The sequence below is a fragment of the Microcaecilia unicolor genome, chromosome 10, assembly GCF_901765095.1.
Source record: "Microcaecilia unicolor chromosome 10, aMicUni1.1, whole genome shotgun sequence".
NCBI classification, from domain to species: domain Eukaryota; kingdom Metazoa; phylum Chordata; class Amphibia; order Gymnophiona; family Siphonopidae; genus Microcaecilia; species Microcaecilia unicolor.
The window spans coordinates 204267328-204281882 of record NC_044040.1 but is presented as its reverse complement, the minus strand read 5'-3'; the positions used below and the strand labels follow the sequence as shown (position 1 = coordinate 204281882).

Sequence of the window (14555 nt, the reverse complement as noted above, 5' to 3'; positions counted from 1 at the left end):
ATTAACTTATATTTAAAGGTTTTACATCAATATCTTTTTCTATGTGTAAATGCAGGTAGCATTTACAAGGAGACTGAGGTATATTTTCAAAGCACTTAACCTTCCAAAGTTCCATAGAAACCTATGGAACTTTGGAAGGCTAAGTGCTTTGAAAATATGCCTCTCTATAAACAAGGTACATGCATGTACTGTTTTTCAGATGAATCTACATTAGCATTCTTTCTTTATTCTTTTAAAGAATTCGGAAGGATTTCACATCCAGTCTCCTTTCCTACTACAAATATTTAGCACAGATTTATATGAATAGTTTTGGAGGCAAGCAGCACATTATTTAGGACTGCTACAATTTGCAAAACAACACTTCTTTTCATGTAAAATTAATTCTCATATTCACAAGACTAAGTGGTTGTTTTCAACAGTTACTTTATTTTTAGGATAAAAGGTTATCTTCTTTTATACCTTCAGAAAAGGATCTGGCTATCCTTTTTGGTATAAATATTGCAGACTTAAAGGTAAATCTTTCTAGTAAGGCAGGAGGGTTTTGTCAGGAGTTTAAAGGTCTGCTTGGCATTTGGCCATCTTTTAACAGGTTATATAAGAGAGGGCAAGGGAGCTGGTGGTGTCTTTAAAATCTTCTTATATACCTTTATCCTCTCTTAGTCTTTTTGTTTAAAGGATGCTCTGAGTTTATATTTCCTTGGTTGGAAAATATAATGAAAGCCTCCTTTCAGGGTAAGGTTCCAGGCTGCTTGAAATGAGGAGTGTTAACCACCTGTGGAAGGAGAGCGCACGTATTGACCTTTGTGAGCATTTCCAATCAATAACTACCTAGTTTACTAATGGTGGCTAAGTTAGTAGTTATGTGGAAGAATTTGATTCACTGGGATCACCTTCGACTCCTCTCTCTCCTACTCTGCACATATTCAACAGACTCCTAAAACCTGTCATTTCTTTCTCTATATCATCACCAAAATTCTACCTTTTCTTTCTGACCACACTACCAAGAACCCTTAGGCACACTCTTATCACCTCTTGCTTAGACTATTGCAAATTGCTTCTCACAGGTCTCCTACTTAGCCATCTCTCTCCTCTTCAATCTGTTCAAAATTCTGCTGCATGACATATTCCGCCATTGTCGCTATTCTCATATTAGTCCTCTCCCTATCCATTTCCGCATACAGTTCAAACTCCTCTTATTGACTTACAAGTGTATTCACTCTGCAGCTCCTCAGTACATCTCCACTCTCATCTCTCCCTACACTCCTCCCCAGGAACTCTGGATGCACACGCCTCCTCGGGGTCAGGTCCGAGAGTGGTCGGTCCCGGTGGGCCTGTACAGCAGGAGTCTTAGAGACAGGTGGAGACCCACTCGACGGCTCACTGCTCCCAGAGTGTGGTGGTCTTCGAACAGCCATTACCTGCACTCCCGAAGTTGATGCCATCTCCGGTGCCGATATCGACACCGCCAACCTCGGTACCGATGTCGACATCCGACGCGCATTTGCAGGTGAGTCGATCACTTGCCATTTATATGTTTGATATCTACATATGAGACGCTTTCAAATAAATTAAAAAGCTGTCAAATAAGTACAAATCAAAAAATCTTTTGTCCTCCACCTTTTAAGGCACTGCCTATCCAACTGGAACAGCTTTTCACTTGTTACAGATGGACTATGCATAGGCAGTCCATTATTTCTAATAATCTTTTACTATTGCTTTCAATAGCGTTTGCTATTGTTTTGGGTGTACTTGTGATTCCACCTACTGCAAGCAAGCTCCACCTACTGGCTTCAACCCTTTTAATGGGCTAGATAGCCTTGTACCATCTCCTGTTCTCAATCTAACTTCCTTGATCCTAGGCTACAGCAGCACCCTCTTCCCCTGCAGTCTATTGGTTAGGCACAACCAGCCAATAGGCTACAGCAGTTCCCTACTCTTCCACTCTATTTTCCCCCAACCCTTGCTGAAGATCGTATCCACAACACTGCTCCTCTGTCCTTTCCTATATTTTATCTTTTTTTTTTTTTTATGATTATGTAAACTGCTCAGCAGCCTATGTGTAGGCCCTCTAGCAGTATGTCAAGTGTCTGGAAATAAATGAATACCCTATTCCGCTGTCTGACCTCCCAGTGAACAAAACACTCCTTACCTCCTTTTGCTTTTTTGTTTAAACCTTTTTGAAGCACCCCCAGAAAGTGGTGAAGGATCCACCAAAGCAACAAAATAAATCTAGGAGTGAAAGGAGGGACAGAGCCAGGAATTCACCAAAGGACCAGGAAGAGGATCCAGACAGCCACCCAAAAATCAACTGGAATACAGTTTCCTAGAAGTGCACTTTTGAAGGAGAGGTGCTTGCACACATAGTGCAGTTTCTCAAAGGCCAGAACTTTTCTAGCTATACAGATTTTTTCCTATGCACGCTACATCAGAGCCCCTGGCAACCTCTGACTTCAGGATATTTTCACAATGAGTGCTCCCAGACTAAGCAAATTAACTAGGATATGTGGATTTAGGACAAAAAGATGCAATTTTGTTTTTTAAATCACATATGGATATGTGGCAGGCTGTCCCTTTCTAGGGGTCCTAGGAATTTACAGGACCTAACCATATTGCTTATGTTACTATATCTTGTGTTACACCTCACCTTCACTCCCAGTCCTCAAGACCACCAAGCTGGTCAGGTTTTCAGGATACCCTTAAGCATACACGAGAGATTTGCATGCCTACTTGTCTCATATGCTCATCTCTCTTATGATATCACTAATGATATCAAACAAACTGGATTCACAATCTAAAGTGGTAATGACATCAATACATCCATATACTTCTAACACCTCGCAATTACAAAAAATACATATCAAATCTTTTTTTAAAAACTCACAATACACATTTCCTCACAAGAACCAAATTGTCTCAGCCACACTACAGCAATCAGCCACTTTACTCCAAATATGTTATCAAATTCTTCATTGCAATCATACAGCAAACCCAAGCCTGTATTCCATATAGGACCACAAACAAATTTTCTTCATCACTTGCCACAGCAACCTATAAGCTCATAATTCTCTAAAATGTCTCACATGTATGTTCAAATTGTTCACGAAGATCAATTCAAACACATATGTAGTTAATGCAGCTCAACAGAGGAGCCCAGAAAAAGGCTGAACCAGCCACCAGTGCTCTTATTATACAACTTGTGTCCAGGCTCTACACGATATCATGTTTCACCACATGGCATCGTCAGGAGCCAGAACTCAAACAAAACTTGAAAAAAAAAACACTTAGACCACAACGCGGCAGAGCCCACAAAGTTCAGTTTAAAGGTATGTACTCTAAGAACTGGGCCACAGCTGTACCCCACAAAGTTTGATGTGCACATGATTGATGAAGAAAATGTGTTTGTGGTCTTATATTTATTTGTTGCATTTGTATCCCACATTTTCCCACCTTTTTGCAGGCTCAATGTGGCTTACATATTACCGTTAACAGCATTAGCCGATTCCAGTCTGAACAAATACATGGTGTGAATGAATACAAGGTGATATTGTGGTAGATAAGGTACATGTATGGTGGGTACAATTGGGGGAATTTAAGGAGGGAGGGAAGGAGGGGGGAGGAGTCAGGTAATGTCCATTACATTCTTTGGTTATATCGTGTTGCAGGTGTCCATGTATTTTTTATGTTGGGTCAGTGGGGTATGCTCTTTTGAACAGGTCTGTTTTTAGTGCTTTCCGGCATTTAAGGTGGTCTGGCATAGTTTTTACTACTTTTGGCAATGCGTTCCATAGTTGTGTGCTTAAGTAGGAAAAGCTGGATGCACAAGTGGTTTTGTATTTGAGTCCTTTGTTGCTTGGGTAGTGGAGGTTTAGGTATGATCGTGCAGATTTTGTGGTGTTTCTAGTTGGCAGGTCATTAAAGTCTGTCATGTATCCAGGTGCCTCACCGTAAATAATTTTATGAACAGTCATGCAGATTTTGAAGGTGATACGTTCTTTGATTGGTAGCCAATGCAGTTTTTCTCGGAGTGGTTTGGCGCTGTCAAAACGTGTTTTCCACAAATATAAGCCTGGCTGCTGTGTTTTGTGCAGTCTGAAGTTTTTTTATGATTTGATCTTTGCATCTCGCATACATTCCATTACAGTAGTCTGCGTGGCTTAGTACCATTGATTGTATCAGGCTATGAAATATTTCCCTTGGGAAAAATGGTTTCACGTGTTTGAGTTTCCACATTGAGAAAAACATTTTATGGTGGATTTCGCTTGGGTCTCTAGTGAGAGGTTACGGTCGATTGTTACTCCGAGATTTTTCAGGCTGTCTGAGATAGGGAGGGTGTATCCTGGGGTGTTAATGTTTGTGGGTTTGTATGTATTGTATTGGGATGAGATGATGAGGCAGTGTGTTTTTTCTGTATTGAGTTTTAGTTGGAATGCATTAGCCCATGAGTTCATGATGTTTAAGCTGAGTTTTGATTTTGTCGGTGATTTCTGCCAAATCATGTTTGTAGGGGATATATAATGTAACGTCATCAGCGTAGATAAATGGGTTAAGGCCTTGGGTGGATAAGGTCTTGGCTAGTGGTGTCATCATGAGGTTGAAAAGGATCGGTGATAGTGGTGAACCTTGCAGTACTCTGCAGTTTGGTTTCCACGGTGATGATATGTTTGTTTTTGATTTCACTTGATAAGTTCTTGTGGTTAGAAAACCCTTGGTCCAGTTGAGAGTGTTGCCAACAATTCTGAAGTATTCTAGAAGTCTTAGCAGTATGTTATGGTTAACCATGTCGAACGCACTTCACATGTCAAATTGGAGGAGGAGAATGCTCTTGCCTATTGCTATTTCCTGTTTGAATTTGGTTAGAAGAGTTAGTAGTACTGTTTCGGTACTGTGTAGGGGTCGAAATCCTGATTGTGACTCATGTAGTATAGTGAATTTGTTTATGTAGTCACTGAGTTGTTTGGTCACCAGTCCTTCCATTAGTTTGACTACTAGTGGGATGGATGCTACTGGGCGGTAGTTGGTAATGTCTTTTTTTTTTTTTCTTGGTGTCCTTTGGTATTGGGGTGAGCAGGATGTTGCCTTTTTCTTTAGGGTAGATACCCTGCTGAAGCATGAAGTTTAAGTGGGATGTGAGATCTGTTATGAAGCGGTGGGGGGCAGATTGTATTATTTTATTTTTTTTTAATTTTTGTTACATTTGTACCCCGCGCTTTCCCACTCATGGCAGGCTCAATGCGGCTTACATGGGGCAATGGAGGGTTAAGTGACTTGCCCAGAGTCACAAGGAGCTGCCTGTGCCTGAAGTGGGAATTGAACTCAGTTCCTCAGTTCCCCAGGACCAAAGTCCACCACCCTAACCACTAGAGTTCTCTACTGATGTCATTTTATAAAGCATTTCCCATGTGAAAGCATATTTTACACATGAAAAAAAGGACTCATAACATGCATGTTTCTGAATGTGCACCAATATTCAGCACTTAGGACTCCCAAAGGGTGTATATTTTGTGAAGCAGGAGTGGAACTGTGATGTAAAATATGTACACACATTTATACCTTCTGAGCAGGTGTAAACGTGTGTGCTATGGAAGACAGTCCTGGTGCCTACTTCATAAAGGCACATAAAGCGCCTAAGTTGCTTTTATTACACATACATAAAATTGGCACTTTTTTGGGACTTTTGTCAGAGGTACCCTGCACACACATAGGTGTACCTTCTTAAAGCAAAATATGGGTTTCAGAAGAAAAGAAACAAGAAGAAAACTATGTACAGCACAATAAAAGAACATTATCACTATTCTAGTAAAAATTATACTTGATATCACTCACGCTTCTCTCAAATCTTCTGGAACATCCACTGTGCATTTAAAAAAGGAATTCTTTGTTACGGTTTTATTTTGATTCACAGGTCGAAGTCGTTCAAACGTGACAATTTCATTGTAAGTAGCATCACAAGCTGCATACTCGATGACATAAAACTAGAGAAAGAAATTCAAGTTATTACAAAACCTTTTCATCTCGATTATTTAGAAATTAAAGATCAGCCAACAGAACTCTTTTTTTGACTTGTTTTTTTATGTGTTATTTCTTAGCAAATTACTGGAACACAAATACTATCATCATAATTTCAGACGACTCTTTTCAAGTCAACAAAAAATAATGTAATCAACAAGCTATTCAAATCTTACTAACAAAACATAACAAAACCCTTATATCCTGAGAATCTATACTATTAAGAAAATGCTTCAATTGATTACTTAACCTTAAATATACTATGATAAAGGCTATTCAAGAATCAAACTACAGGTACTTGAGACCAAGGAGTAGATTCACATAAAACTAAATTACAAACCTGTAAGCAGATGTCCTCCCTGGATAGCAGGATTCAAGTCCTCACAAATAAATATCATCATCCAATAGAGACCAGTGCAATCAAAACTTGTAGATCTCAGAAAAATTCTAGAAACTTTTTACAACTTACTGCACATATGCATCACTTCCAAAGATGTGTCTCACAAGGTATCCTCCATTCCTAAACAGTTTATTTAGAAGAGATCTCTTAAGGGAGTTAAGAGGGCATGTGAGGATTTGAATCTGCTGTCCACAGAGAACACCTGGCATAGGTAACTCAGTTTTTTTTTTAAACAAACAAGATCTGAAGTCCTGAAAATTGAGGATTCCTAGCTACCATTTGCCATCAACAAATATAGGGAGAAAGGAAAGCGAGGACAACAGAACTGTTTTTGGTAACAACAGGTCTCTCCCCCCTCCCTGTTTTTGTTTAAAGTAAAAATTAAAGAAAAGTGGGCCTTAGGGGATAAGAGTTGAATTCTCAGCTTGAAAGACCTTTTCCAGGTCTGACCAACCAAACCTACTGTTGATGATATATGAATGTATGAACTAATGTTCATGTTGCAGCTCTGCAATAGTGGAGAGGGAATCAAATGTGCAGTGGACAAAGCACAGCAAAATACAGGACAGACATAATGAAATTAAGGAATAAAGATCATTCATGCATCAGTGTACATTAAATTTAATCATATGTGTAGTGATCTTAACATGGATTGGTGTGCAAAATCATTTGTGTGACGATGACAGAATACACTTATACAGTGACAAAGGTAGTGAAGAACAAAATGCAGTTAAGACCAGCCTTATTACTCTAACTTAATACCGTAGTGAAGGAGGATAAGAAAAATCAATCCACGGAGCCAATTAAGTCAAAGTGTGATAAGGCTGGTCTAATTGCATCATCTAGTTAATGTACTATATGTTTAGTCATAAGTGTTATTTCTCCAGTTGGTTATATTAACACAATAATTCAGTAATGCATTTTTTGAATATATTATTGAAGTATATATATACCATCTCTATTTTTTCACACACTGGACTGAATGAACATTATCTTATTCTGGTTGGAACACTTTATTTACTGATTTTGCACACCAATCCAATGTTAAAATCACTACACATGATCAAATACAATTATTTGTTTTGAGAATACCCCTTCGCAGCACCGCTTTTTCATTAGATTTAATGTACACTGATGAACGAATGATCTCATTTATTCCTTAAGCTCATCGTCCCATTATTTGTATACAAGTTTCTTTATATTGTCATGCATTGCTTATTTTTTAAGTTTATTTTTTAATATATTAATTTGGTTCTTTTTTTTTTTTTTTGGTAAATATGTTTTATGTGCTTTTATTGCAGACCCCTGATGCAGGCTTTTTGCTGAAACACAACTCATGTCAGGTCTTTTAATAAAATTGTTCCTCCCCTTCTTGAGGCCCATTGTACTGAGGTGTTTTTTTCTTTTTTGTTGTTGTCATGCTGCAGCTCTACAAATCTCTTCCATAGAGGCTGATCTTAAGTGGCTACCAATACAGCCATGGCTCTGACATTATGACCCTTGACCTCAGGCTTGGGACAATATCTGCAATAGATGTCTGCTAGTTAACAGGATAGTGTACACTTGACCATGAAAACAGCATATCAGGTTTCTTGGGGTCAAATTAAAAAAAAAAAACCTGGGTGGACTTTCTAAGGACTTTAGTCCACTTTGAGTGAAAAGCTAAGGCTTGTTTGCAATCCAAAGCAAGACATGCTCATTATTGTGGGCATATGACTTAGAGGAAAATGCTGGTTGGACAATTAAGGTAGAAAACTGACACCACCTTAGGAATGAACTTTGAATATGTGAACAGAACCACCCTGTTAAAAAACACACACACACAATTTTCTTTAGGGTATATTCACCAAGGCCTGGAGCTCAGGGACTGCTACTGAAAGTAAAATTATCCAGTGAAGCTACTTTAGCTCACGAGTCTAGTGACTCAATACGGCAAGTGGCTTCATAGAAAGCTTCAACAAAAGCAAATCCTACATGAAGCAAAGAACTAAAGTCTGTACAAAGGCAGTCACCATGCAGACAGAAAATCTAAGTGTAAACTGTGCTAAAGTAAACCTTAACAGAGAATCATTAAACCTCATTCAAACGTGTAGAAGATATTCAGGTAGTTTTAGAAGAACAGGAAACGGGATTTAGAGACTTACATTTATACCTCACAGCAAACAACCACATCTTGAAAGCATGATAGAGCAATGAAGACTCTCCTAGAAGCCAGAACTTATAGTATACTATTAGGCAGAGCCAGGCAGTTATTACCCTTTCAACATTTAGACTTTAAGGGAAAGGGACCTGATTTTGAGTTGTAATGGTGTTCCTGCATGTTTAATGCTTAAAGCTTGAGAATTTCCCTACTTAACTGCTTTCCTGACAGGTAATTCTCAAAGGAAAGGAAGCTAAATATGCCTTGACCAAGAGACCTATGAGAATCATAATTCCACAGTCCTCAATGAATTTTAGAAGAGTCCTTGCTAAGAGCAGAGAGATATGCATAAAATAGAAATAGTCTTAGAAAAGTGTTGTTGACAAGTTCCAAGACAAATGTGACTACCAGAGTGATTCTTTGAGATATAACTTCCAGTGAAGATTCTAGAAAATTCAGTGAGGTTCATAATATCACCCTCTTTGCTGTTGAACTTGTAGCCCAGATATTTCTGTATTGCACACTTCAGACACATAAAAGGCTTTAACAATTAGAGGCAAAGACTCCGCTGGCATTTTCAATGTTTGTCTCAAATATATTTGGACCATTTCAACTGGAGCGATAAGAAGGAATTTAGGGAAATTTAGAAATCTTATATTGCTCTTCCTTGCTTGATTTTCAAGATATTCCAATCTTCCATGAACATAATTACTATATTTTATTGCTCGGAAAATATTAATTAAATCCCCTGAGAATCTTGCAGATAAAACATGCACAGAGATGTACTGAGTTCCTGAATCGAATCCCAGGGTGAATAAGGTCACAACAGCAGGTTTCTTCACTACTTGATGTTCCACAGTAGAAGTGACAACCTGCCCCCAAGTCAATCAATTCACTTACCCTTTGTAGCGCAGGTACATTTAGCACATCTCCTCTTTCTTGGGGCAAAGAAGCAGCAACGGGAATTCTCTCTGATGTGGTCAAAGACAACCACATGGGACTCTTTACACACTGACACTTTGCTGCCGAGGCACTTCGGGGTTGTGGAGGGGCCATGCAAATGATGAGACACAGTGAAGCCCTGTGCTGCTGCCTGCAGAAACACTGGAGGCACGACCTAAGCAGAGACCGTTTCCAGTGCTGGTTTCGCTTAGAACTGTCCAGACGCCAGAATAGTCCTGAGAGATGAAGGATTCCCTCGCGCCCTCCCCTCCTTCCCATACTCAGGTAGAGAAGGCCCTCACAGGCAGACAAGAAAAATCCAGCGATCAGACCAGAGCTCACTCAGGTATGTGTTCTTAGAATGCCATCTTGGCCTGAGTGGCCCAAGTTCAGTATGAATGCAAGGTCTACCGGGCCTTACTTATTCTGATGAGATAAAAATCTTAGGCAGGTGCACTATTGGTGCAAACAAGAAAACAAGGAGTGAACACTCAAGGCAAAATATAACACACACAAAACAAAAACCTTAAGAATAAAACTTTGTTAAAACAATTCTGTGATCACATAAAACCCAACAAGGCCATATCTCCAGGATACACTTGTAGCAGGGGCAAAACATTTTTAAAAGTTTTTAAATTACAGAATCATTTCAAAAATACTCTTCTAAAGCAACTGAATTTGACATCTGTGAAAAGATAATACACTTACATTAGTAAATCTCAAACCACCAAACCAATTGAGCATTAACATACCTTCCATCCATATACAACAGCACAACCAGTTGCTCTTCTCTAATGTAGCTCCATAATTAACTAAAAAGCAGAAGTTATACCAATTATATCAAAATCCTCAATGAAGAGTACATTCTTCCAGTATTAGTCTGAAACTACCCGAAACTTCTGCCTAAGAATCTAAAATATTCATGAAGTATATGCAGCTCAAATACAGCATCAATATTTTCAAGAACAGCCAATTCCACACTCATCCAAGAGGCATATATAACATAAGCAATTTAAAAACAGAAATAGAGACATATGCCTAGGTATTAATTAAAAACAATGGAGGATAACCACTACATTTATCTTTAATATTAGATTTTTTTATTTATACAATTTTAAACAATATTTACAAGTAGACACTTGAAAGGAAACAGTAGGTTATTATAAAGGAAAACAACATAAAAAGTAAAAAGGAAATGAAATTATACAAAAATAACCATTGCTCACTGAAGTCGACAATTCATGGGTGTGGGGGAGAGAGCCTAAAAATAAAGCGATAATCAAACCAGAAATAAAATAAGTTGCGTAATATTTATATTAAGTCATTCTGAAAAAAAAAAAAACAATTACCGAGAGCTCAGTGCTCACATTTGTTGAACATCCCTTAATATTATATTCAACTCGTGTTAGTTACTCAGATTCAAAATTCTGTTATTGAAAGCAACATTCTGATAACATAAGGGTGTATATCACAAATGCAACAATTACCAAAAGTAGAAAATATTAGAGCCACCACTATTGGAAGATTCAATGTGAACCGCCAAACTGCATCAACATTGGAAGAATGCTTATCATTCGCTAGAAATTAAACAAAGTGAGCTGCCATTGGGTCAAAAAAGCCAATATGCGCACCATTGTTCTGTCAATCAGTGACATCAACAAAATGCCAGGCTCACCAGGAAACCTAACAACTGGCATGCAAACAGAAGTGTTTTGAGTAGTTTCAGAATAACAATAGAAGAAAGTACTCTTCATTAAAGAGCTGGATATAATTGGAATAACTACTCCTTTTTAGTTAAATTGTGGAGCTACATTGGAGAAGAGTAACTGAATTTTGCTACTGTATACAGACAGATGGTTTGTAGATATTAATAATTAATTTAATTCGTTTAAGAACATAATAGTTGCCCTACCAGGTCAGACCAAGCGTCCATCTAGCCCAGTATCCTGTTTCCATTAGTGGCCAATCCAGGTCACAAGCATCCGGTACAGTCCCAAAAAGTAGAAAGATTCCACACTACTTAACCCCAGGGATAAATAGTGGCTTTTTCCAAGTCTAACCTAATGGTTTATGGATTTTTCATCCAGTAGTTTGTCTAAACCTTTTTTAAAGGCAGCTACATTAACTGCTTTTACCATTTGTTCCAGAAATTAGGTCCAGAGCTTAACAATACATTTGTTGGTGATATGATTTTTGTTTGGCTGTAGCTGAAATCAAACGAAGGAATCTGATGAAACTGAAGCAACTAGAAGAAAACACTCAAACAAGAACAAAGGGCAGGCCTCTGGAATGATCTGTTCAGACTAATGGAAAGAAAATTATCAGGTAAGGACTAATTTTACCTTCCATAGCGTCCCACAGATCAATCCAGAGACTTGTGGGATGTACCAAAGCAGTCCTCAAGTAGGGCAAGGTGCTAAAACCTCAGCAGACTGGAGAGATGCTCCATAGGCCGCGGCCAGACATGCTGTCACGTCAAGCCTGCAATGCCTAGCAAGGAAAGGACAGCAGACCAAGTGGGTGATCTACAAAAGCCATCCACAGCAGGACAGTGGACCAAATGGCCGAACTGCACAAGGGAGCCACGGAAACTAGGCGGTACTCAGAAAAGGAAGTCAACTGCACTCTGAAAGAAAGCGCTGCTATCCACAACAGGAGAGACTGTTTCATATATAGGCCACAGCAGAAGAAATTACCTCTTTCAGCCAATGGCCATCTCGGCTCTCGAAATCAGATCTTCTCTCTTGCGACCAGCAAGCCAGCCATGTGGCTATGCTGGGAGGCATTTCTGCTCAGTGGGTCAGGAATCTGATGATCCCACCCAAGTGTGGGTGTCTTGTAAGGAGTCACCTTCCTGTATGCCTAAGGCTCTCCAGGTTCTGAATATGCCTGCATCTGATCCTGCCACCACCGCATCTGCCAATCTTAAAAATCATAAAAATATCGGTCACTTGCGACACAACATAACCAAAGACTGCAATGGACATTACCTGACTCTTCTTCCTCCTTTCCCTCTCTAAGTTCCTCCCAACTGTTTCCTACCATACATATACCTCATTATACCACATTATCACTTTGTATTCATTCATACTATGTATTTGTTCAAACCGTAATCGGCTAACACCGTTAACGGTTATATGTAAGCCACATTGAGCCTGCAAAAGGTGGGAAAATGTGGGATACAAATGTAACAAATAAATAAATAAATAAAATTAAAATGGTGTGCACTGGAAGACCACTTCAGTCTTTTGCTGTGCATGAGGCTATGCAGGAAATCACTTCTGCTCAGTGGGTCACCCCAGACATTGCCCTGCTGCACCTGCATCTGCTAATCTAAAAATGGTCCATGGGAGAATGTCCAAGAGGAGACCATTGTGCCCAAAACTTAGAAGAAAGGACTTCCAAGCCTATGTGGAATATCACTAACAAATACGCCAAGATTTGTGCTGGAAACAACTGACTCTTGGTAAAATTGATTAGCAATCCTAAGGACTGAAGAAGAATAGCTATCTTGGATGAAATTAGTAGTCTGTTGATAGAGAGCCAATCACAAGGTATGGATGAACCTGCAATTCATCCTTGCGAAGGAAAGCTGCCACTACCACCATGACCTTGAAAAAATGTCCTTGGTAATGTGGAAAGGCTGAACGACATGGTCATAAATAGCTAAAGTCCTTCTGCGGAAAGGTGCACTGGGAAAGTGAGGATACTTACCTGTAGCAGGTATTCTCAGAGGACAGCAGTCTGATTGTTCTCACATGTGGGTCGACGTCAGCATTTTGCATCAGCAAAAATAAAAATGTTTTGTCACAGTATTCTGGAATGTGCAGCACGCACCATGCATGCGCGGACTGATTTTCCACCCGCAACGCAAGCGCGTATGTCAGTTAAATCAAACAGTATAAGAAATAACAAATGACAACTCCAAAGGGGAGGTGGGAGGGTTTGTGAAAATAATCAGCCTGCTGTTCTCGGAGAATACCTGCTACAGGTAAGTATCTTCAGTTTCTCACAGGACAAACAGGCTGCTTATTCTCACATGTGAGGTATCCGTAGCATCCAGGCTCAAACAAAACAATAAACACTGGTCAATTGGGCCTCGTAATGGCGACGACATAATGAAGACTGACCTTAAACTATATACAGCTAGCTGAGAGTGCAGCCTGGAACAGAACAAAAACGGCCGGGCCTGGTGGGGGGGTGGGGGGGGGGGGGGGGATTCTAAACCCCAAGCAGATTCTGCAGCACTGACTGTCCAAACCGACTTTTGCATCGGGTATCCTGCTGAAGGCAGTAGCGAGATGTGAATGTGTGGACTGAGGACTACGTTGCAACCTTGCAAATCTCTTCGATGGAGGCTAATTTTAAGTCAGCCACCGACGCAGCCATGGCTCTAACATTATGAGCCATGACATGACCCTCCAGAGTCAGCCCAGCTTGGGCATAAGTGAAGAATATGCAATCTGCTAGGCAACTGGAGATTGTGCGTTTTCCGATGGTGACTCCCCTCCTGTTGGGATCGAAAGAAACATACAACTGGGCGGACTGTCTGAAGGGTTTCGTCCGCTCCACGTGAAAGGCCAATGCTCTCTTGCAGTCCAAGGTTTGCAAGCTGCTCTCGCCAGGGTGGGCATGAGGTCAGAGAAAAAATGTTGGCAACACAACAGACTGGTTCAGATGAAACTCCGACACCACCTTCGGCAGGAACTTAGGGTGCGTGCGGAGGATTACTCTGTTGTGATGAAACTTAGTATACGGTGCATCCACTACTAAGACCTGAAGCTCACTGACCCTACCAGCTGAAGTAACAGCCACCAAGAAAATGACCTTCCAAGTCAAGTACTTCAGATGGCAGGAATTCAGTGGCTCAAAAAGAGCTTTCATCAGCTGGGTGAGAAAGACGTTGAGATCTCATGACACTGATGGAGGTTTGACAGGGGGCTCTGACAAAAGCAAACCTCTCATGAAACAAACAACTAAAGGCTGTCCAGAGATTGCACTGAGGTGAACCCTTACAGAGTTGATTTTGAGACCAGACTCTTGACAAGTGTAGAAGGTATTCAAATA

General features: G+C 39.9%; 1 protein-coding gene across 5 annotated transcripts in view; it reads right to left on the bottom strand.

The window, feature by feature from the left end:
- Positions 1-14555, bottom strand: part of FXR1 (FMR1 autosomal homolog 1) — a 137716-nt gene that overhangs the window by 73131 nt on the left and 50030 nt on the right. For all 5 annotated transcript variants that reach the window (XM_030215747.1, XM_030215744.1, XM_030215749.1 and 2 more), the window contains exon 5: positions 5824-5972. In XM_030215747.1, coding sequence (XP_030071607.1) covers positions 5824-5972 — 149 coding nt within the window. The remainder of the gene's footprint in view (positions 1-5823; positions 5973-14555) is intronic.